We start from the raw sequence: 25,670 nt of genomic DNA, 5'->3' as shown, positions 1-25,670 counted from the left end.
CAGTGGGAATCAGTCCACAGACCAGTTTTGCAGGGCCTATTGAATGTTTTAAGAGCAGGAAGCACTGGATCAACAGTCCCACATTCTGATTGACTAGGCTCCCTTGCTTCCAAACGTCTTACCATTTTCTCTTGTTTACTTCTCTGCCTACTTCACTCTTTTGTGGTGTCCTCATGGCCTTTGTGAAGCATTTGAGTTTTCACTGTTTCTTGAGGCAGAGAGTGTGTTTTATTCCTATTTTCATTTCTATTCTTTAATGATAGTCCTTAGGACATAGAACATAATCAACAGATGTATTCATTCCACGTCTATTAACACATATCTGTTGAGCACCTCCTACGGGCTAGGCACTGTGCTAAGGAGCTGTGTGAGAATGTGAACCGGACACATAAAGACCCTACTCTCGCACAGCTTCCGTCAGTGATGACATGTCGAAAGTAAGAGGAAGTCCGCATTAGGTGGATTTACAAGCTAGATCTGTCAGAGGGAGAAGAGGCACTGAGATTTAGACTAGGGATCCTGCTAATGAGGCAGCCCTGGGTGTGACCAAGTAGCTGTGATGTGATCCCGGCGTGGGGAGCATGGCCTACACCGAAGGAGCGGTGGCTGGATTCACACTCCTCCCTGATACCTTAAAACTTGCAGCCTCATCTTGCCCCAACCAAGGCAGGAAACCTATTGTTGCCAGTCCTGCCTTTCTAGCCAGCCAAGTGGTGATTAGAGTATTGAGAATTATAGCAGATGTGATTGGTACCCCACCTGCATCCCCTTACCTTTATCATTTCCATGCAGGCTGGCCCAGTTTCCCATCACAAGCCCTGGATCTTTTAGCCCGAGAGCCTTCGCTGGCCACCAGAGCCCAGGCGGCCGGCACATATACCCAAGTGGCAGGAGATTAACACCCCTTGGAAAAGCCCTCAACCAACAACAAGTATATAAATAGCCCAGAAGGGATAGCTCTGCGGTGCACCTTCTCTACTCTTTCTCAGCAGTCCCCAGTGGGATTAAGCTCTAACTACCTATAGTGACAGCCTGCTTGAAGTGCGTCCCCCACTAGCCTCCTTTCCTTCCCCGTCTCATGCCTTCTTCTCTATAGATGTTGCTTGGTCTTGCCTCCTAAATGAACTGCTTGCATTTGAATCCTGGCCTCAGGGCTTGCCTCTGTGGGAACCCAAACTAAGATAGATAGCGTGCTTTTTTGTTTTTCCTTTTAAATTTCTGTGGAAAACGCCGTTGGAATTTTGATAGGGATTGCATAGAATCTATAGATAGCTTTGGGTAGTAGGGACATTTTCACAATATTAACTTTTCCAGGATATTTTTCCATTTATTTATGTCATCTTCAACTTTTTTTCCTCAGTGTCTTATAGTTTTCAGTGCCTAGTTCTTTCACTTCCTTGGTTAAATTTATACCTAAGTATTTTATTGTTTTTGATGCTACTGTACATGGATTGTTTTCTTTATTTCTTTCTCAGGTGACTGTTACTATATAGAAATGCAACTGATTGTTGTATGTTGATTTTTACTGAAACTTTACTGAATTCCCTTATTAGGTCTAACAGTTTCTTAGTGAAGTATTTAGGATTTTCTATATACAAGCTCATGTCATCAACAAACAGGGACAATTTTTCTTCTCTCTTTCTGATTTGGATGCCTTTTATTTCTTTTTCTTGACTAATTGCTCTGGATAGGACATCCAGTACTGTGTTGAATAAGAGTGGTAAAAGTGGACACCTGACCTTAGAGAAAAAGCTTTCCACCTTTCACCATGGAGTGTGATGTTAGCTGTGGGCTTGTCATATATGGCCAGCCTTTTATCATGTTGAGAGTAAAATGGTGGTCGCCTGAGCCTAAAGGATGGGGGAAATGGGGAGATGTTGGTCAAAGGCTACAAACTTTCAGTTATAAGACGAGCAAGTTCTGGGAATCTAATGTACAGAGCGGTGACTACAGTTAACAATACTGTATTGTATACTTGAAAGTCTCTATGAGAGTAGAGCTTTAATGTTCTCACCAGAACAACAGCAACAAAATGATTATTATGAAGGTAAAAGATGTGTTAACCAACCTTATTGGGGTAACCATTTCACAGTATGCACATGTATCAAGTCATCACATTGTACACCTTCAACTTACATAATGCTCTATGTGATTTATATCTCAATAAAGCTGGAGAGAGATATTGTGTGAAATGATATGGGGAGAGGAGGCAGTCACAGGTAACTACCACCAGAGAGAAATAGACAAAAGTTCCCCCAAAGAGTTGCAGAAATGGGGATAGGAAGGGCTATTACACATTCTCAACTGCATTTTTGAGGGAAGCCTATAAATTCAATACAATATTTAAAATCAAATTATTTCAGCTTTGTGATGACTAAGAAGAAGAATTTTAGTGCCTATTCTTTTCTCTTGTTTTCTAATGCCTACATTTGATACTCATGTCCAGCAGCCAGAGACCCTAATGTCCTTGGTGTGATCAATTTCCCTGACCTTCCTTTCTTGTTAGGATGACATTTAATGCTTTCCTTCCACCATTCAACTTTGGTTTGATTTATCAACTCTAGAAGACCTTCAAAAACTTAAAATGAACCCTGAGTACATGACATCTACTGAACTATTTTTATTGTGGAAAAATAAGAAACACAATTTCTTCATATACAACAAGATTAATGCCTGGACTCAATGTCAGTAGAATATGTGCATGCAAGTGATTTTCCAGTAAAGGAGATTTGTTGAGCTATCATTCTCCCCTGATCCATTTGTAATCAGTGACATGTTTTTAAAAGATGGCTGATTAGACCAGCCAATGAACACACACACACACACACACAAATGCTTTTTTCCCTTTAAATTCATTAGTCATTACATAGATAAATAATAACCTTGGCTACTCCAATAAATTAATTTTTTCTATAGAGATTAGAAACTTCTTTAGGCTGAGAAGCAATCCTTACCTTCTGAATAATGCCTGAATGCCTAAGGTCTAAAACAGTACACATTAACAGTGCTCGGTAAATGCTTGTTGGATTGAACAAAGAAAATAGAAATGAAATTGAGAGCAGTCTGTGATAAGTATTTGCTGCGTCTTATAGATATTCTTCTCTTCTTTTTTCTTGATGAGCTATAGCAATATTTAATGTCCTTTGAATTGCAGGGTTAAAATGGGATCATTCATATTTTTTGACAAAAGCCTAAAGTCCCTGGCATTCAACTTGTCCTGCAATTCTTTTTGCTGAAAAAACTAAAATGGAATGACTGCCTGTTACTTCTGTGTCTTGTTCTGATACCTATACTGGAGTTCGCCAAACGTTCTTCTCACTACGTCGAACTTCCTTTGTTTCCTGTCTTGCTTCCCACCTTCACTCACCAGAGACACTAATGATGCTGTGGTGGCTTTTTGCACCATCCATAGAGCTTTCATCAAATTTCTTGTCTCTGGGTCCCGTTGTACTCCGATTAAATAAATGGAAGCTGGTACTCACTGAAAATAAACAGCAACTGCAGAAGTTTTGCCTCTTAAGAAAACCTCTGCGTTGTTCTCAGCCCTACAGCATAGATTGTAAGATCTCTACCGCTTCCTTGTGTTCAGAAACCAAATCCTTCAGTTCATCTTGGTTCAGTGAGACAAATGCTTTATAAGAAGTGACCTATATTTCTCAGGCTGTAGGAGGGGAAGAAAAGAGTTTGAGAAAGTGACTAAGGAGGTGAGTAAGGTCGATACTATCTCTGATTCAATTTAGTTGGACTGCTTCATTTATGTCTTAATCTTTTTCTTTATAAAAACGATGGCATTTTTGATACTGTGCTCCAAACAGCTTTCCTGGGGGCGAGCGCAGATGTGCTGAGCCATTTGGCTGCCGTGTGGACCGACTCAGAGAACTTCTCTTCTCCCTAATGAAGTCATCCTCTGGGCAGCCCAGCCTTTCCCATCACTCCATGTTGGAACTTGGCTTTTGCTTGCATAGTTCCGTCGTGATGTAGATGGTCTTCCAGTTAAGTTCTGGAATAATCTGCCCAACCATGAACAGGACATTTACAGCAAAGAAGAAAAAAAAACTTTTACTGAAAGAAACATTTTACTGTAACATTTTGATTTGGGGGTTGGGGAGCAAAGTCTTGCTCTGGGAAAAATCAAATTTTTCATGGCTTTCTGAAGATATTTGTCTGTGTTTAATTTTTCTGAGTAATGTATATACTTCAGGCTAAAGAGTAATAAGATTGCCACCATCAATCACTTTGCCTTTTGTAGAGTTTCTTTTATTTTTTAAGGAAGGCAAAAAGACCTCATATTACTTCTGCATTTCCTAGAAAACCAAAGAGGACTTAAAGTGTTGGATAAAATATCAGTCCCTAACCTATTAAAAAAAATAATAATGAAGCAATTTTAGAGGTTGGATTCCTTTTCTAGGCACTGTGGAATTCATTAAAGGTACATTTTTTAGCCACACATTTTTTTCACCATCCACAGAGGATATTTGCTTCATTGTGCCTAGGATCGGCCAGATCAGGGACTTGAAATGCGAACCTATTTTCTGCATGTGGGTGGGACTGGAACCTTGTCATCCCTAGTGCAGCAAAAGATGATACCATGTCTAAGAACACTTCACCTGATCACTAAAAAAGAAGACTTGAAATGTGATCCTAAAGCTCAGAAGGAGGTTCAGATGAAGATAATGAAATTCCCTGGACACCCACCTGCCAGCTACACCTTTCTTGTCCAGTCATTGGCTGACTGCCCCTGACTCCTGCCAAGTTCCTGAAGACAAGATCAAGGCAACGAAGCAAGGCACGCAGCTTCTGGCTTCTGGTTTCTTGTAGACACCCGCACTAGGAATGAAGATCTTGCTTTATCGATACCTGGGACTATGGAGTTTACATACAGAATATCCCCAGTACAAGGACATGATTTAAAGGGGGATACATAGAATGAGATTTTAATTACTGTTTGATTCAGACTTGAGTGTAATGGGCAAAGTAGTTTTAGTTATAAAGGTTACAAAAATATACTTTCCCATTCAAAACCTTGTGATAATTTTTAAAACGTGGGAGAGTCGGAAATAACTGCTCTGTCATTCACTTTGTCTTCATGAAGAGAGAAAGAGAAACACAGGGAGAGAGAGGCAGGGAGGGAGAGGGAGAAAGAGAGAGAGAGGGAGAAGTCCTCAAGGACAGTTAAATGGAAATAATACATCTATAGAGTCTATTCTGAATGTACCTTGTATACTTTCTTTTTTATTCCCTATTATAGGGAAATTAGAGAAAGCAAGCTGATATTTGGGGGTGTCGTTTCATTTTAGTTATTTGGCAGCCTGCGGGAGTGTTTAATTTTCTAAATAATGTTACAAGCCGAGGTAAAGAAAAGGCATGCGGTATAAAGCTGTTCAGAATTGTCCATGTTCTGACTAGTGAAGTCTGCCTGAGAAAGTGCCTTTGCCCTATAGAACGGCTCTGTCAAGAGTTGTAATGTCCGTGGACATTATAAGGAACTATAAACATTAGAGGGCTAGAGAAACACATTTGGGAAGATAAAGGAAAATATCTCAGGATGTAAGTAGTCTCTGACCCTTATTTTTCATCATGTTTCATCATGTAAAGTTGGCATTATTTACAGGGACTGTTAAATATTAACATTTCCTTACAAATGGTTATTAATCTGCTATTAGTTGCTTTCTTCCGCCTTAGGTCTCCTTTGCAGAAATGTTTTACTTAACTGTATTATGAAGGGAGAGCAGGGTAATGGAAAGATAATAAGCTTTTCAGATTGGCAGATGTACCACTTAGAAAGTGGCCACAGGCGAGACATTTAAACTCTTTGGAACTCAACTAGGTTTACTCAAATTTAAGAATGAGAACAATAATATATACTTTGAGGTGTCTCAGAGAAAGGTCTGTCCTAATACCTAGAGTATAAATTTCAATAAGGAGTTTTCTCCCTTTTTGAGTGAAGTGATCTTGATTATAAAGTTGCTAGGAGGGGCACCTGGGTGGCTCAGTCATTAAAGCATGTGCCTTAAGCTCAGGTCATGATCCCAGGACCCTGGGATCTAGCCCGCTTTGGGCTCCCTGCTTGGCAGGAAGCCTGCTTCTCCCTCTCCCACTTCCCCTGCTTGTGTTCCCTCTCTCTCTGTGTCTTTCTCTGTCAAATAAATAAGTAAAATCTTTTTAAAAAGTTGCCAGGAGGAGTGCTGGAAAGACCACTGGACCTGGAGTCAAGAGTTGTGTTCTGGTAATAGCTCTGTTATTAATTGTCTGACTTTAGGAAAAATCACTTTCTGAGCTTTAGTTTGCTTATCTGCTAAATGTAAAGGTTGAAATCTGATTCTGTTCTGTGACTCTGTTATTCTAAATACTTAATGAAATAGAACTTCAATGTTAAGAACGGTGGTATAAAAACTATAGTAAGAATAAAAAAATCATTGTAAAACAAACAAAAAAAAATTGATTCCTAAATCCTGTAGTTAATAGTTATGTTATTCACTGTAGTGAGCTGATAAATAAATAAATAATGAGAAATGGAAAACACACATTTTGAGGGCTGAAATTCTCCCAGCAAAACTTCTACCTGTCTATAACTTAAAATCTAGCATCATGCAGAATGCATACAACTTGCAAAAGAAACTTAGAAAAGAAACATTATAAATGTGTGTGCACAGAAGTCTAGGCTTCTACAAGTTTTAAAGTATGAGTCTAAAGCCAACCCACTCAAAGAAATTCAGAGTGAAACTGGACTTTTTTCTTTAATCATCACTGTTGTATTTGATATAATTTTCTAAGTAGAGACTTCAGAGAGAATAATCATGAGGATACTTCCATGTTTGTGTAGAAAGAAAAATTTGCTATCCACTCCAGTATCCATGTTGAAACTGATGTGCACCTTGGACTTATTTTGTTCCCATTGTATAAACTCATACTTGACTTCAAAGAAAAGGAAAATACAAAGTCCCTCTTTTCTAAGAGGGAGAAATCCTTTGTGTCAACTGGTTGACCCTTTGCTCTCTAAGGTCCTATAGGAAACCTTTTGTAACACAATGCAGGGGACTCTTCCTTGTGTTGATGTTGTTTACATAGTTGGTCAGCCTGGCTGAAAACGAAAATCACAAAAACTCAAGAAAGATTGTGGTCCCATTTCCTGACCACAAGGAAGGGGATTGGTACATCCAAGGAGTCTCTGTTACTAAGAAAAATTATTAAATATTCTACCATGAGGGACACTTTGAAAAACTGAGGGAAAAGAAGAAGGAAGAAAGCAAAATCTAGACTTCTGTACGTTTGTGGCAGAGTTAGAGAATCTGTTGAAATCCGACAGGGGATTTGCTTCGGGGAATTTCCTGTCCAAGCCTTTATTACCAGGGTCTTTGTAAATTGCGCTATGACGTCGGGCTCCCCTTTGGGCAGTTCCCGGGTAAGGCAGTTCTTACACTTTCCCTCTAGGTCTTAGAAGGATCTGGTTTTCTCAGTGTCTCTTTCAGGTTGGCTGGAGGCGCAAGCCTGACACTTCCCTCAGATGGGACAGGCAGGTTCTGTGGCCGCGTAAACACGCTGTAACCAAGTTCTCTGCTGATTTTGCAGAGTTTCATTCGCTCCCAAGAAGAACTGAGGGTGCGCAATTGTCTAGTGCTGGCCTGCCCCACCAGAGCCTGGGGGCTCCTTTCCCCTAACCCAGAACTGGCAGCACAGGGGGCGGGGAAGTGGGGGTGGGGAGGGGTGGGAGGGCAGTGGTTTCCGTGCGCACAGCGCGATGTTACTTAATGAGTCGCTGAATGGGGAGCGCTGCTGTCCCCAAGCCGATTGGTACTTCTTGTCAGGAAGAAACGCCGAGAGGTGGGAGTGCCTGGGGAGGGAGGCAGGCGGTCCCTACCGCAGGCGCGGGGAGCTGCCTTTCCGCCCCTCTGCCTGCTTTCCAAGCCTGGGCTCTTAGGAGTGGCTGAAGCTGCCGAGCGCTTCAGGAGCCTGTGAATGAACCCTCCTCCTCTTCCTCCTCCTCCTCCTCGCTGAGTCTCCTCCTCGGTGCTGACGGTACAGTGATATAATGATGATGGGTGTCACAACCCGCATTTGAACTTGCAGGCGAGCTGCCCCGAGCCTTTCTGGGGAAGAACTCCAGGCGGGCGGGAGCAACAGCCGCGAACATTAGGTGCTGTGGACAGGCGCTGGGACGGGGATCTGCGGCCAGCCCCGCATCCTCCTGCATCCTTCAGCACCGTCCCGCACCCTCCGCACCCTTCCCCAGGCCACCGAGCTTCCTATGTGACCCGCCCCGGCAACACCGAGCCCATTCGCGCAGCGCTGCGGTGATTTTTATCCCCCAAACTGCAATAAGCCGCCTTTCAAGGTAATCACGTTTCTTTTGTTCCCCCTTTAAAAAAAAAAAAAAAAAAAAATAGAAAAAAAAACCAACAAAAACGAGCGAGCTTAGAAAAACGAAGTACATTTTAATTGGTAGAAGGTTTTAATTAAGGCAAAGAGAACTAGCTGTAAGGCGAAGTTAAGAAAATATATGCACTTTAAAAATGCAGGTAACTTTCAGAAGGACGTTTGGAGAGAGGAATACCGAGGGACCGTGGTGCTGAAAAGATCCAGACAAAAGAAGCCCGGAATGGGGTGGGGGTAGAAGGACTAACGGAATTGGGGGAAGGGAGGGAAGAGAATTGTAGAGAATCCTTAGAAAAGTATTGGGGTCTTGAGCTGGAGAGCTGGAGGGACCGCTGGCACCTTGAGCTTTTTTTGTTAACCTGCTCGAGGCAAAAGTTTGAATGGGGACTCCCGAGACTTGTCCACTTGCAAGTCCCCGAAGCCGCCTTGGTGCGGGCCACCTGGCTTCCGGGCCCCTGGTGTGTGGTCAGTGCCCGGCGTTCCTGGAATGCTGCTCCAGGGCAGCTCCTGACAGGACGATCCCGCGCCGCAGCAACCCGGGACCTGGGCGGACGTGACCCCCCCGCCCCCGCCGCCCGCAAGCAGTCTGGAAAGAGGTCCGGCCGGGGGATGTGTGGGGTGCCTGGGCTGCGTCTCTTTGGAGACTTGGGGGCTGTCAAGGCCCTCCCTGGTGCCCCTGGGTTCTTTTGTCCTGCGCGCGGAGCACAGGGGCTGGCCGGGAGGGAGCAGGGGATGGGGGTGGGGTTGTTGGAGTGCCGCGGCGGTCTGGGAAGCGCCTGGGCGGGAAAAGCTTGCCTTGAACCATCAGCGATGTGCAAGAATTTTCTCTCACCCAGAAGAGCGAAGTGGAGGCTTCCACTCTGGTCTTAACGAGCAAACCAGGGCTCAGAGCGCTCTCTAGACAAAGGTGGTGCGGGGACCCGAATCTGGGGCCTCTAGGACCAGCCTTCTCGCCCCGAGTAAAGCGGTCCTTCTTTTCCTTCCATCTCCCCACACCCTCCCAGCTCTTCGCCCTAGTTGAGCAACTTTACTGGCTAATCCAGCGGCCAGGGAGAGCGAGTGCTGGGAGCCCCGGGGGACGCCCTAGGCTGGAGCGTCCCACCACCCTACAGAGGTGTGGGCGCCGCGGGGCGACATCCCCAGTGCGTGCGGATATGGGGCCACAGGGCTGTCCCGGCTTGCTGTCTGTGTCACTGGGCGTGGAGCGGTCTGTATGTTAGGCAGCGGAGAGCGGGTTAGAAATACAGTGTCATAGCTTAAACTATTTGCTCTCCGATCCAGCTGCGCCCCAGCAAGTCCTGCTTGTCCCCGGGAGATGCTGCGGGAGGGGGAAGAAATCTACGCAACGCCTGGAGAGCTGTCGCACCGTGCGCACACCCACAGACTGAAAGACAGTCTCGCTGTGTCCCGTTTCTCATCTTTGTGTCTCCCTCTTCTGTCTCCATCTTCTCTGCCTCCCTTCCCCTCTCCCAGCCTCTGTTCAGTCTCTCTCGCTCCTGCGTCCCCTCCCCCACGGCTGACAAATGAATGGCTAGTGTGAAATCCCTGCCTCCCGGGTCCGCGGAGGCAGGCTAGGAGGGAGGAGCGAGAGAGGCAATGAGCTCCCTCGGATCTGCCCCCAGTAGGCGTGCTTAGGACTTGCAGAAGCCAGATGTCTAGGAATAGGGTGTTTTGTGGCGGGTGTGGGCGCCCCCTGATGGAGAAGTGCGGCACAGGTGGAGGAAACCGAGCCCCCCACCTCCCCCCTCAAAAAACCCCAAGCGAGCCACTTTTACAACCATATATTCAAGGATGAAGAACCTTTAGTTGTTAGTTTTCTATTTCAGACTCTGCGACGTAAATCTAGGGATTTGGAGGGCCCTGAAAGGAGACCTTGTCTTTGCGAAGTGCAGAAGCGCCAGCTCGCGAGTCCTCGGGGATGTGCGCAGCGCCCTGGGCCAAGTCTGAAGCTTGCCAGGGGCGAATCCAGGTTTTGGAGGGCTTGATGTTCAATCTTATGCATCAGTTTAAGAAATATAATACAGAATGCTTTACTTTTGGAAACTTTACTAAGGCCCTTGACCACTTGAACCCAATACTAGGGCCCCGCCCCAGGATATGGCAAAAGAAAGGCCCCTAATCCAAAGTTTAAACCTAATCAATTTCAAGACACACATCGAACATGGAAATTTGGGGGAAGGAGTGCGCCGGGAGGAAAAAGAAGAGAAGGCAAGGGAAGGGTAGGAAGGGGGAAGAAGAAGAGAGCGGAGATGGAGCTGACCGACGCAAACAGCCAGGAGAGGACAGGTAGGGTACGTTTCGAAGTTTGAGGCCGAATTTCGCGTCTTGTTTTAAGATATATTTTAAATAAGTGACAACAAACGCGACTAAAGCGGCGTCCCAGGATGGAAGGGTAGGGGAGAAACGAGCCCTTTAAAGCGGCTGGGACCTCGGGCCGAGCCCCACTCGCTCAGCAGGCGCGGGGTAGGAGGCGCGCTGGGCGCTCCTCGCTATGCCGCAGTTCTCCAGCCGCCGCCACGTGGGCTGGGGCTTTAGTTCCCGGCCAGAGACGGGTGTGACTTGGGCTCTGAGACAACCGCTCTGCCGAACCGGCAGTCCGCCCAGCCTGAACGCTGGCGCGGCGCCTCGGGTCCCCGCCCAGAGGCCAATGGGGGCGGGGCCTTGCGCTTTCGGCGGGGGCGGGGCGGGGCGGGGAAAGGCTGGGCGGGGCTCACGGGTGGAAGCTCCGCGGTCGCGCCCTCCGCGCTTAGGGTGCGGGCTGCTGCTGGAGGCTACCCGACTTCTGTCCAGAAGGTGCTAAACACTCTTATTAATAATGTGAAAACAATTTTTCTTGCTTCTTGGGAGCGGTAGGAGGAGTGTTTTTGCCTTGAAACAGGGAGGACTCCAAGCAAACTTTTTCGACAGAAAAATGACACGAGTTTATTCTGTACTCCATATATTGACTTTTAAAATACGTTCAAGTAGGTTTAAAGACTATTTTTAGTCAATTACAGGATAATCACGTCCAGACTGTCGTGCGTCTAGAATGGCGAATGATTGCCATTTGACAGGACTGATGTAATTCCAATGAGCTCAAACATTAAGGGGCTGCGGGTGTAACTCAGGTCCCTGTGCATCAGGACCCTTAGCACGGGTTTGGCCCACAGTGGGAGCTCAGCACACATTTATGAAATGACGGAGCTAGTAACTTGGGGGAACGTGGCGCAGTCTAGACACTGCCACTTAGAGCTGCATTTTAAACTCTCTTGCTTCCTCGCTTTACTTCAGAGAACAGGGTTTTAAGGATCTCTGAGATCTCAAATTCTGATTATCTAATTGGTACACTTTCCCTTTCTTTTTGACTCCTTCTAAAAGCTGTGACCTAAATTATTTTAAGTACTGCTTGTCAACTGTGCCAAAGCTATCATGAAAATATTCATGTGAAGTCCTGAAATAGGATGCTGTGAGTTTAATGTAAAAATGGGAAGGCATCAATGGGAGCAACAACTAGTTTTCTGAGATGAAATCTGTTCCCAGTTCCGAGAATATGTCACTTGGATATAAGAGCATATAGGGCAGAAGGTCTCAGGGACTGACTTCTAGTGCGATCTCTCAGTAAAAAAAGGAAGATTTCACAATTGTATATGTCTGTCCAAACTAATACAGCGAAGGGTTCCAGTGGATTCCAAAGTGATTGAGCAATTACTTCCTCCAGCAGGAAGTCCACAGTCCTTAATCTTGTGGGTGGTAGGAAGAGGGATAAGAACAAGACCATCTAAGGGTTTATGTCAGAATTCAAGCTTTTAGTTTGTTTTTCCTAGTAGATAAATTAAAAGTTATTCCTAAATTGTTTCTGCTTTAAAAAAATGAAGTTTGAAAAGAATCCCCCGCTAGCTTTATATGTTTACAGGTGTAGGTTTCCTCTAATTTTTCTCTGTGCTTGCAAACTGGAGGGGAATGTCTCTGATATTCTAAGATACCTATGTCTGCATGCTTGTAAATTCTGTTTGCAAAGGACTTAAAAAGCTAACTTAAGGTTGAATATGATTAATGTTAAAAATATAGTCTTGTTCTCTCTTTCCTCACATTATTATGCATAAGTACTTTGTGGTTGATGAGTGATCACTAATTGAGCTTTAGAGCCTTTGAGAGCATAAAGACCCACCAAGGCTGTCTTCCAATAGTCACACAACCAATCTTTTCTTTCCTACTGCAGTTTAAACAGTTTTGTTGACTTTATTCATTGACAGACATCACTAGACACGATATTTAAAATGGGATATTGCCCTATGACTGACCCAACTTCTCAAGATACACAGTTATCTTGAGAAGAATCAGTGACTATACCACAGTAGGTGATTATTTCACCACCCACCTAGAGAAACCAGTGAGGACTCACACTCATTGTTGGGGGTGAGTTGCTCTAGTCTGAGAAAACATGCTCATTGTTGCACAGGTCTATACTTCACCAGAAAACACAAGGCTGGTACTCCCTCTGATTGGGAATCAGAACAAGAGGAAGTAGATGGGCACCTGGGTGGCTCAGTCGGTTGAGTGTCTGCCTTCGGCTCAGGTCATGATCTCAGGGTCCTGGGATCAAGCCCCGCATCAGGCTCTCCACTCAGTGGGGAGTCTGCTTCTCCCCCTGCCCCTGCTTGTTCTCTCTCTCTCAAATAAATATATAAAATCTTTAAAAAAGAAAAAAAAAAGAACAAGAGGAAGTAGAGATAAATGTCTTTTTTTTTTATTTTATTTGTCAGAGAGAGAGAGAGAGCACACACTGTGGGGAGCAGCAGCCTGAGGGAGAGGGAGAAGCAGACTCCCTGCTAAGCAAGGAGCACAATTCGGGACTCGATCCCAGGACCCTGGGATCATGACCTGAGCCTAAGGCAGACACTGAACCAACTGAGCCACCCAGGCATCCCTAGAGATAAATGTCTTGGTCAAGCTCTGCTTCAATTAGTGAGTTTTTGCCTGTTTCCTCTGGTAGCCTAGATTTAGAAAATTACACCCACTCCCCCCACACCCCCCATACATAAATGTACATTTATGTGTTTATATTGTATTTATATGTATTCTCCAGTGTTTGCGTTGTTTTTTTGTTTGTTTGTTTGTTTTGTTTTTACTCTGCTAGGTTCTTATCATTGAATGTGCCAGGGTGGTTGTATTTCAGTGGTCAGGGCAAAGTGACTTTGTTGAATGTGTTTGTCTGTTATGTTCCCTGAAACTCCTCTGGATAGATCTATCAACTATAAAAGGGTGTGAATGCACATCTATGTTTAAATTTACCTCATTTCTGTATCTATATATATCCTACCTCGTTCTTTTAAGAATTTTAAGAGGTGCTTATGTCTATAAAAATGAGACTACATAGCTTATAATAAACACATATATAATATGTGACAATAATTTTTTATTATTAAATTACTGAGTTGCTATTACCTATGGTGTGGTGGAATGAACACTAGACTTGGAATCAAAAAGCTTGATGTCAGAATCTATTAAATGCATATACAGTTATACACATCAAAACGGTGAATACCTGTGGGAAAGCTTTGGCAAATGGAAAACCATACAAATAAGTGGTGTTAATATTATATCCATGGGACTCATATTGATCTAATTCTATAATCTCAATAAAAACACTATTACCTAAATCACATATTTCCTACTAAATCTATAAAGTGAGTTAGATAGGAGCATTTTGCTTTAAGAATTGTCTAGTTTCACTTAACAGGAGACAGAGTCCAGAAATATACTAGAATAGACTTGGAAATTCAGTGGAAAAGAAGGATTATTCAACAAATGATTTGGGGACAACTGATTGGTCCACTCAGAATAAGAGTCAATCTCTACTTCATTTCTTTTCCTTAAATAAAGTTAAGATGACCAAATATGAGATGTAGAGAATGATATTAAAAAAATAACTAGAGGGGGCGCCTCTAGTTGGGAGGCTCAGTTGGTTAAGCTTCCTACTCTTAGTTTCAGCTCAGGTCATGGTCTGAGGGTCATGAGATCCAGCTCCATGTGGGGCTCTATCCTGGGTGTGGAGCCTGCTTAAGAGCCTCTCTCTCCCTCTGCCTCTGCCCCCCCCCCCCGGCTTGTACATGTTCTCTCTCTCTCTCTCTCAAAACTAAAATAAAATAAAAAAATAACTAGAAGAACCTATAGGATTTTTAAAATAATAAAATAGGAGTAGAGAAACCTGTTCTAAGCAAAAGATAAAATCCAGAAGCCATACTAGAAAAGACTGATAAGTATGAGTAAATAACAATTAAATTATTTACACAAAAACAAGTAACACATTGGAACATATGAGAGACAAAGAGCTAATAACTCTTTTGGTATACCAAGAACTTTTACAAATAAGTAAAAGACCAAAACCCATCCAAAAAATATCAAATGTGAAATACAGGCAGTTGACAGAAGAAAAAATATTTTTTTAATCATATGAGAAATTGCTCAGTCTCATTCATAATTAAAGAAATAGTAATTGAAAAGCAATGATATACTGCACTATTTTTTCATCCATCACAGTAGTAAAGATAACAAAGTTCGATGAAGGTTGTGTCAGCCATGTTGTGGGGAAAGTGGATCTCTCACATACTACTGTGGCAATATAAATAGGTTCATCTTCTTTACAAAATAATTTGGTAAGAGCTACCAAAAAATTTAAAAAATGCATATACTCTTTGACCCAGCGATTCTCTTCTGGACATTGTCATATAGATATTGGCACAAATGTCACCCAAGACAAATGGACAAGGATGCCCTTTGCAGCATTGTTTCTAATAGCAAAAATATGAAGCCAGCTTAAAGGCTTATCATAGGAACTGGTGAAATACAAGATGCTGCATTCATCTAATGGAAAACTATATGGTTGTTAAAAACAACCCAGAAAAACTGTATTTGCTAATTTGGAACATTCTCCAAGATACACTGTATTTTAAATGAAGAAAGGAATGTACCAAACAGTGTTTATAATATGCATCTTATTATGTAAAAAAAAAAAAAATGAGCATATTTTACTGAGTGTCCTGAGCAATGAACAAAACATCAAAGACTGCTCTCCCAGAGCTTATATTATGGTGGGTAGAGAAAGGCAATTCCCAAATATATAAATAAAATGATATGTGCTATGTGCTGTGATGAAAATAGAGCATGGCAAAAGGAATAGAGAATGTAGTGTTTTAGACAGAATAATGAGGAAGGAGTTAGCCAGGCAGAGAAAAGGGCAGTACCAAGGGGCAATGACATGAGAAAGCTTAGCTATGTCCCGGTTCAGGAATCCAGTCACAGGTTAGTGATAAATTCACATGGCGCAATTACTCCTGTGAAATAAATTTATAAGATGTTCTGCTTAAACCATGATATTTCTCTCTGCGTTGCAGTGATTCTTCCTGTGAGAATGCACCCAGGAGCAATATGGTAGGCAGTACTCATTATATTCACCTTGTGGTTGAGGTGTCCTAGACCATTGGTTGTCTAAGGTAACTAATTTGAAGATTAGAAGACAAGATCTCTATGTCTGTGTCCTTAAGTCACCCTTTGCTCAGAGGATCTTCCCCAAGATTAAGGGAGGATTAAGGGAGAATATTAAATATCTGTTTACTAGAACCTTGGCTCTCTTTCTTCAAGGCAGCCCATCCTTGGCATGACCCTTACCCTTTTTGCAGACATTTGTCATGTATAGGAGTCTTGTTAACCTTGTCTCTTCTGTCTCCCAGGCAATTAAACAGCTTCAGTCAGCTGTGCCTTGATTGTTTGATGACTTTCTCCTCTTCTCACTGATTTCACTGGAGTGAAGGCTAAATATAGGCCCTGGCTTTCATATCTCCTAGGTCTTTCTATGCGGACAGACATGATATCACCAGCAGATTATGCTTACAAGACATGGAAGAGGGAAGAATAGAAGTGGGGGGTTAGAGTGGTACTAAAAAAAAGAAAGAGGTTTTAGAAAGTTCCTTATCTAGTAAGATCAAATGCAGAAGGTAAATAGTGTGCCTTAACAACATGAACATGGACATAGCCTTAAGAAAATTAGAGAAATGGAATGAATGCCCGTAGACGCCAAGGAAGAGACCACAGAAATGTAGTTCTAAGTCAATTAATATCAGTAAAAGCACTCTGAGATATTTACTAAAGAAATAAATGACCATTCTTTAAATCAGGTGCCTAAAGGGAACAGGAATGGAGTAGAAATGGATGAGAAGCCGAGTGGGGCGAGTGATGACCTTGAGTACACGGAGCCAGGGTGAGAGCCTGCTCCTTGCCTAGTGCTGATGGCTGGCCAGCAAGAATATGGACCTAGACTTGTTTGATCTGATTTGTCAAAAGAGATCTGAGACTTACTGTGAAAACCCTAGTTTTTGAATGTTGGGAATTTGTTAAAATATATTTATGTAGATATATTTAAGACATGACTGATCTCTCCCTTGTATTTTTAATGCACTGGCTTCCTTCGCTAGCCTTGTCTTGGGGCAATCTTAAGGCAAGTGATGAATATACTTGTTATATAGATGAAAAACCATTTTCCTCCCTCTCTTAAAAAAAAAAGATACTTTTATAAGGTTGAAGCATGGGACAAAAAGTTACACTTTGAGTATTGGTCTTAGAGAGGAAATTAGGATGCAGAAGACCCATTCCTGGGTCATGGTCACACTTTCTCTGATTTTGTTATGAGAGCTAACACCAATGTCCAAATATTGACAAACATCAAATATTATCATGACATGATGAATAGTCAACTGGACTGGTTTAAATATATTTCACGTTTAATTAGCCTACTTTCCCATAGTCATAAGAGATGGTTGGCCCTTGGCTTCAGAGTGTGTTTCAGAATAGGAAGTGGAGGCAGTGGCCCTGCATTTGGTCTATAAACCTTCCTCAAGGTCTACTCTGAAGCTGGCCCTGTGGAAATATTATGGGAATATTACGGGAATTAGTAAATTGAATGTGATACTAGCTGTGTTCTACAGAGAAGATAAAACATGTTTACAAGAAATGACTCGAAGCACATAGAAAAAAGTTTTAGAGCAATTTATTATAAGCATAAACTTATCCACTGCTTCTATAGTGGCAACCAAGGTTATAATTTTCAAATCCAACAGCTTCAAATACTTTTCTTTTTACTATTAGTGATATGAAAGCAGGAAGAGAACATCTGTAGAAAACCTGAATTAGTAATTTTAGTAAGAAATATTGAGTACTGAATACACTGTGTATCCCTGAGCTATATTTCATAGGCATTGTTTTATCAATCCTCACATTCACTCCAATAGTTAAGTACTACTTTTCACAATTAAAAAGCTACTGAAAATGAGAGAGTTAGTAATTTACCCCCAAATTGCAGAGTATTAGTAAAGGATTCAGAACTTGAATTCAGGTGGACACCAGGCTTTTAACATTATGCTTATAAAATAAAAGTCTCCTGAAAAAATAAAAAAAATTGAGGACAATTTTTTCTCTAATGAAGATAGGAAATTATTGTTTATAAGTATATTTATAAAAAGGTTTCTTAGATTCAGTTAATACTCATGGAATGCATTTTCTTTAATAGCTTTTTTATGATACAACCTGAAATTTCACTTTTTACTCTTAAGATGAATGTCCCTCTCCCAGGAGCATCCCTTCTGCCCTGCTGAGATCCCCTCACATCTCATTAGTTAAGACTGCCTCATATACTCATTCCAAAACCAGTCATTGGTGAAAGGAATGGGAGCAGTGTGACTGACTTAGGATAATCAAGATCATTCCCTCGGGCTGGGTTTGACTCAGGCTCCTCTAAGGTGTATGGCTGTGTGAAGGAGGGTAGACAGGAGAATGGAATGGGAATTTTGTTAGAAAGGAGAAAGAAGAAAGGCTGCTGGGTAGCCAACCAAGAAGGACCGTTACAGAACAGTTCTAAATGTAGCTGAGAAAGGAACAACCATGGGGATCAAATAATCTGCAGTTCTTCTGAGATTGGCTCTTTGCGTTCCAGATGGTCCCCAACACTGGTACTTATCTGCCTCATAATTACAGCTTCATAGAAATTCAAGCTGGAAGGGACCATTCTGAGACCCAGACTGTTAAATGTCTTCCCCAAAGTTGCACAATAAATTAATGGCAAAGCCAGGGCAGGGTTTCTTGACTCTCAGAACAGAGTTTTTCTTTCTTTTTTTTACCCTTCAGGCTTAGGAACTGTTGGAACTGCTTTAAAACTCACAGCAGGGTGCCTGGGTGGCTCAGTTGGTTAAGCGACTGCCTTCAGCTCAGGTCATGATCCTAGAGTCCCAGGATCAAGTCCCACGTCAGGCTCCCTGCTCAGCAGGGGGTCTGCTTCTCCTTCTGATCCCCTTCCCTCTTGTGCTCTCTGTCTCTCATTCTCTCTCTCTCAAATAAATAAATAAAATCTTAAAAAAAAAAAAAACAACTCATGGCAAGCACTGGTCTTTTTGTAATTAACAGCTCCTTATAATACATTTGTTTTGTTTGTTCAGCCTCCTAGAAACTAAATTGAGTCTGTGCTTTAAAAAGCCTGCTGAAGTCCTTATTCCCTGTTTTGATACCATGTGCGGGAACCACCACCATGTTCCTTCCCACCTCACATTTGATATGAATCCCTCTCTTTCAACATCTCTGCCTATTGCTTCCCCATCTTCTTCTGCTCCATCTGTGACCAGCTTCCTGTTTCTAAATAGACATTGTGGTCACCCCTCCCTCTCTGTGCCGGTTCCTAGCCACTAGGTGCTCGGGCTGTGGTCTCAGTCGTTCTTTCTACAGCCTACCCAGTTGTGGTTGTCCCGCGCATCCATATTGTTGTATGTTCCCAAAGTGGGTTCTGGGATTATTTTGGTAACAACTGCATTGGGTGAGAGTCAAACTAATAATTAAAGTGTTGGGATGACTTTTCCTATTACAGGTTCTATCTTGTTTTTACAATCTAAGGGGAGCCGCTCCTTGTACTCTTATTACATACACTGCACAAATAGCATGTGATTTATGGCCCACCACAAACCTGAATGCTTATGGTTTCCTTTGTGTTTTTCTCCATTTCTAGAACAAGATGTTGATAAATATAAAGAGCATCTTATGGATGTGCTCTACCTTAATAGCAACCCATGCACTACATAAAGGTGAGTGTGGTAACAATTTCTTTGGTGCTTAGTGAAATAAAAATGAAAGTACTAGGGCATAGAATAGCAATATGGGGCCACTAGAATAAAGAATTAATTTTAATCTACTTAGTGATTTATAGTGCTGAACACTTTCAGCTAAAATATTATTTTTTATTTAATAAATGGTTTTAAATCAATCAATCAAAATGAAATAATGAACAGAATGCTAAAGAAGCGAATGGATTTTCAGTAAATTCCCAGATTACTTTCAGACTGCAAAAAGGCTCATATATGGCATTGGACATATTTTTAAAATCTGTCTTCTTCAATATACTCAAAGACTTTCCTATAAAGAAAAGAAAGCCTATCAAACCCTCAGGAGGCTAGGGTTTGAGAAGAGTCAAAAAGACAAAGAGCAGGCTGACAGCCAAGTTTTTACCCACATCTATATTTCTTTTCTCTTCTCTTCCCTCCCCTTCTCTCCTCTCCCCTCCTCTCCCCTCCTCTCCTCTCTTCACTTCTCCTCTCCCCTCCCCTCCCCTCCCCTCCTCTCCCCTCCTCTCCTCTCCCCTCCTCTCCTCTCCTCTTCTCTCTCTCTCTCTCTCTCCCTCAAACTAACTGGGTAAGTGCACATGCACTGTTTTCCTCAGCTTTAAATTATATATTCATCTAATGAAGGTTCTATAGTTCCAAATTCCTGGACCGTAGTCCATGAGGGAAGATACTGCCCTGAGTTCTTTCTTTGTTTTAAGCCAAAAGTCTAAACTCTATTTTAAGTGTCCCTCAAGGTTCTCCCCCTCTTTTCTCTATTATTCCTCTTCTGTTATTACCCATCTAAACCAACTCCATTTTCCATATTTCCTTTCTGTGTTCTCCCTTGTCCCTGGATGCTATTATCCTTCCCTGTCTGTGACCTTCCCCTTTACTTCCTGAAAGTAAGTAAACTTCCCCAAAGTCGCACAATAAATTAATGGCAAAGCCAGGGCAGGGTTTCTCCCCTCCCCTCTGCTCCTCCTTATATCCAACTGAAGCTTTTAATTTTCTTGTATCTATAAACATCTAGAACAATAAATAACCCTTGGGAAATTTGCCTTTTGACATCATTTTGTTCCAATATATTTTTTCATAACAGCACAGTTATTGAGCAATGCTCTGAGTTTCAAAAACCACCCAAATGGATAGATTTGACTGACTCTCATATCTGCCTCTACACATCTAAAATTGTGAAAAGAATTATAATTTAGTAATAAATATTACAGAATTGAACATCATTTATCTTAAATTCATTTTTTAGGGAAATGATAAAGAATCTCATAATTTATATCATAATTGAGGTTGATGGTAAAGCTGTTTATTCTCCATTAAAAGAGCAATACTTTATTTGTGGTGAAGTTAATCATCTAAATAATTCTTCAGGAAGGAAGATGGGATTTCCTAGAACATATGATAAATGTAAATTAGGAGATTTTTAGATCATAGAATTCTCACCCCTTCCCTTCTCAGAACCCCTATTCTTGGCAAAAAAAAAAAAAATCTTTGTGTCGTCATCATCTCCCTAATGGGGCCCAAATTAAAGGATTATGAATCAGGTAGGGAGTCCCCTGTGGACTTTATAGATTTATTTAAAAGATCATGAAATTGCTAAGAGCTGCCAATGCAGATAGCAATTAAAGAAATAGGATGGGATAGAAATAGGATGGGATAGAAATAGGATGGGATAGAAATAGGATGGGTCTAGACTCTGCAAAGGAACTAAAACTAATTTAGGGACAATGGAAAAACCCAATAAATACCAAAGCTGAAAGATCCCTTTATTAGTTGTGAGGAGACTTTCCTTCTCACCACCCAGGTCTGTAACCAGCCAGCTGGGAGCTTGAATGTCACTTCCTCTCAGTGGAGCATCTGTAGAAAATGATTGGACTAGTTTCACTCTGAGGGTTCACTTTAAGTGAGATAATTTATTTTGTCAGCCAAGGATTTAATAGAATGGAATTGTCCCCTATATTCCAAGATGATAATGATCTTAGTAACATCTTAAAGACTAACTTAGTGCAGTTAATAGTATATGTTATTTTTATTTAATTTTGTTAAGTGCCTTAAATCCTGTTTTGGGACAAGTTATATATAGATTAGTAAGATGACAAAGAAATGCATGACAACAATGACCATTATAAATTAGAAATATGTGAGTGATTTCTATCAAATACTGTAAATATAATACTGTATTGATTATTTTAGATTTATTTGTATCATATAAAATGTTTTATAGGCCAGTCATCTTGAAGTTAAATTTCAGTCTTTAATAGTAGAGAGTATTTTTTTCTTTTCTTTTTTTTTTTTTTAAAGATTTTATTTATTTATTTGACAGAGAGAGACACAGCGAGAGAGGGAACACAAGCAGGGGGAGTGGGTGAGGGAGAAGCAGGCTTCCCGCCGAGCAGGGAGCCCGATGCGGGGCTCGATCCCAGGGCCCTGGGATCATGACCTGAGCCGAAGGCAGACGCTTAACGACTGAGCCCCCCATGCGCCCCGAGAGTATTTTTTTCTTAAAGTCCATAATATCTCCTTATCTTCCTGCAGTTTTCAAAATGACTTATCCGCAACTGAATCCTCAGTGCTCTGTTGACAGCTATATCATTTCTGATGCATGTTTATATTGAGATGTATGTTACCAATACCTTGACTACTAACACACACTAGGTGTTAGACACACGGCATTTTGTTAATTAAGAAATATTATTTCACTCCATCTGGAGGCTACTGTTACCTTGTTCATCATATTTTCATGAAGTAGGACTGCTTGTGTATTGACATAATTTCTATTGTTATTGCCAACACATTGTCTAGCCAATTTGTAGGAACTAGAAGATGGGGGGAGGAAAGAAAGGGGTATGAATTCCTGTAAGAGTAAAAGAACAGGTTTTTTTTTTGCATGTGATAGTGTTAAATTGCAGTCAAGGTATTCTTTCTTATTAAAAGTTTAAGGGCTTAAACAGAAAGACATTATGCAGATTAATACTCTAGGTGGGTTAGATAAACAGACCAAAATTTCCCCCCAGGATACAATTGAGAGGTAATGTTTCACTGCAAAATGATTGCAGCTGGATTTGTCGTTATGATGAAAGCCTTTGATTCGAACACTGAACCAAATGAGGGTCCTTCAAGTGTTAAACTTCCTCTTGCTCCAGTCTACTAAAGTACATTTTTAAAATTTTTGCTTCCTCTTTGCATTTTATTTTCATTTCCTCTAAGGTAATGTGGCAGTTATCTTAAATGTTTTTCCTCTTCTGACCTGTAGATATAAATTTGCCTTTCAACTGCTCTTCCTAACATCGGTCCAGTCTTTGAAACCTGCATTACTGATTCTAGTCTCTGCCTTCCTATACATGCCTTATTCTATCACCTATTTTGTTCGTGTTGAACCCTAAGTTACAAATACTTCAAAATAAATGCCATATTTTTAGTACATAAAAATGAGCATTATGAATCCCTGTCTTTGTTGCAAAACATTATTAAAATTGTATACTATTCTTTATATATAAAATCATTCTAATTATCTCACATATTGAAGATGTAACCAAACCAAGGCAAGGGTTTCTTATCCATTCACTTATTTAATAGACTCAGTTGAGTTTTCTAGGACTGTTAATTTGGTATTTTCTCTTTCTTCTAGTCAAAGTGGAAGAAAGCCCACCTGTTAAGGGCTCCCTCTCTGGAAAAGTCAACCTACCTTGTCATTTTTCAACCCTGCCTACCTTACCACCCAGTTACAACACCTCCAGCGAATTTCTCAGAATCAAATGGTCTAAGATTGAATTGGACAAGAATGGAAAAGATCTGAAGGAGACTACGGTTCTTGTAGCCCAAAATGGGAATATCAAGATTGGTCAAGGCTATCAAGGAAGAGTGTCCGTGCCCACACATTCCGAGGTCGTGGGTGATGCCTCACTCACCATGGTCAAACTGCGCGCCAGTGACGCGGGTCTCTACCGCTGCGACGTCATGTACGGGATTGAAGACACACAAGACATGGTGTCATTGGCGGTGGATGGTAAGGCTTTCTAAGTCTGGAAGACAGTAGTGTAACATGATACCTGGTTCAGAAGTGTTGTGAAACAGTACCCAAAGTAACTATAGTTCAGGGTTTGGGCAAGTGCAAGAAATATCAGTCATTTCAACAGTTCATGCCTTTCACCAAAAATGAGCTGTTATTTCTTCAAGGGTCAAGGAAGGTGACTTTTTGCACAGCAACTTCCCTGACTCAATACAGTCAAGAGCAAGTGCAGTATTGCAGAAATGATGAATACCTCAAGACATGATAAATAGCTCAAGAATTATTACTTCATTATTGAGACCTATCAATGATACTTTTTAAGACCATAAAGACTGATCTACAGTTTAATTTTTACAGTATGTGTGTATGCACATATACACACACACACATACTCACATGCTACCTTTTCTCCTTTTTTCTCGCTGTCCTAGCATGATTATTAAAACCTTTGAGTTTGTTCTTAAGAAATATAAATTCCATCTTACATTGAAGAAATGAAGCACTTAATAAGTATCATGGTACCTTTCACAGTGCCTTAGAAAGACCAGACTTAATAAACATTTGAATTGGATCAAAATAAAACTCAGTGAATTTTTTTTTAAAGGTAATAACGCTAGCTGTTATACATTAAGTCTTGCAATGAGGCATTTTCATTTTAGCCCCTTTTCTGTGGTGGTTTATATGTCATTTGAATTTAAGTTAGGAGACAAAGCAAAGAAAAATCGCTTTAATTGGGTACACACATAATACCATAGCTCTTGGAAACAGAATATTTTGGCAAGTTATTAAGCAAAATTCTAATACCCAAACATGATGGAACAGATTTTTCTTCCATCCCTCCATTTCCCTGTAAAATATTTACCTTTCAGAAATATATACAAAGGGTTTTATTAAAACTTTCTTGTGTAGCCAAAAGGAAATACTTTGAATTTCAGATGCAACGAATTAATTTTCTGTACATCCTTTTATGTTCAGATTCTGTTTCTCTCTCCTACCAATCTATTTTTATATTGTCCAGGCATCCACTAAATATCCTGGGCTCTTCATTCTTTTAACCTTTTTATTATTTATTTTAGTTAGCCTAGGACTGTTTTGCTCTAGTGATATTTTTCTATTTCTCTTTGTGTGTGTGTTTGTATGTTTGTGTGTATTATATTTATATCTTGTATAAACATACAGATTATTAATAAATTATAAATATATATAGTAGTGGTAGATACGCACTATGTATAATTTATATATATGTTTTAAAATCCCAAAAGGAGTTTAACAATTTCTTACTATTTTCATCATTAAAGAATTAGCAATGGATTTGCCCCTTGCCCCTCTTAAACAATGAAAATCCTCCACTTAATCTCCTTAGCCCCATGAGGTCTTCAAATTATCCCAACAATTGCAGATACTTACACCGACTGATATGCCCTGCCCTGCTCTTAGAGGCCCCTTTGTGCCCCCTTACTGCCAGTCTTCAGTGCACATGGAAGATTTTTAATTACCAAGAGGACTATTTGAAGCTTTGATCAACATAAGACTAATTTAAAACCGTTTGAATTCTTGCTTAAGCCTTAGAGATCATTATAAACTATCTCATACTTACCAGATAGCACAATATATACTTCCTGGCAATTTTATTGTAGTTCTGTAGAGGTACAGATTTTCTGAAAGGCATGTGATGAATTTTTCGTTGCAATATCAGAAATGGGAAAATGAATGTTAATTGTCAGTACATCTACTCGGTGACTGTGCAGGTCTTTTTGAGTTGACACTTATCAGAGGTGCTTATCTATGGCATGGCTAGTTTGTCACCCTGTAGTTATTTTATTGGCACATACCTGTCTCGGGAGAAGGAGACAATCTAAGGATGGGCATGTGGAAGACAGTCTCTTAAGTCAGGCTGTGGGATATAGACTGTTGTCAACCCCAGGGAATTACTAGGAATAAAAAGACAGTGGAAGGTATCTTGGAAACCTAAGTTCATTCTGCATAACAAAAAAAAAGTGGTCTTAGGCAATATGACCTTTTCTTTAAAAAAAAAAAAAAAAGGGGGCGCCTGGGTGGCTCAGTCGTTAAGCGTCTGCCTTCGGCTCAGGTCATGATCCCAGGATCCTGGGATCGAGCCCCGCGTTGGGCTCCCTGCTCCGCGGGAAGCCTGCTTCTCCCTC

At 41.3% G+C, this 25,670-nt stretch overlaps 2 protein-coding genes across 5 annotated transcripts in view; both read left to right on the top strand.

The window, feature by feature from the left end:
- The window catches only part of XRCC4 (X-ray repair cross complementing 4), a 336,322-nt gene extending 332,234 nt beyond the window's left edge, over nt 1–4,088 (top strand). Inside the window, exon 10 of the transcript XR_004299391.1 lies at nt 3,816–4,088. The gene's annotated coding sequence lies outside the window, so the exon portion shown is untranslated. The remainder of the gene's footprint in view (nt 1–3,815) is intronic.
- The window catches only part of VCAN (versican), a 143,338-nt gene that overhangs the window by 20,696 nt on the left and 96,972 nt on the right, over nt 1–25,670 (top strand). For 3 of the 4 annotated variants that reach the window (XM_032404044.1, XM_032404046.1, XM_032404047.1), the window contains 2 exons: nt 19,397–19,472; nt 23,128–23,505. In XM_032404044.1, coding sequence (XP_032259935.1) covers nt 19,397–19,472; nt 23,128–23,505 — 454 coding nt within the window. Of the gene's footprint in view, nt 1–7,766; nt 8,333–19,396; nt 19,473–23,127; nt 23,506–25,670 lie in introns of those variants that run through there. The other variant, XM_032404045.1, reaches the window with a different exon arrangement.

Source organism: Phoca vitulina, unplaced genomic scaffold (genome assembly GCF_004348235.1).
Source record: "Phoca vitulina isolate PV1807 unplaced genomic scaffold, GSC_HSeal_1.0 scaffold6, whole genome shotgun sequence".
Lineage (NCBI taxonomy): Eukaryota > Metazoa > Chordata > Mammalia > Carnivora > Phocidae > Phoca > Phoca vitulina.
This window is presented reverse-complemented; position numbering and strand designations above follow the sequence as displayed.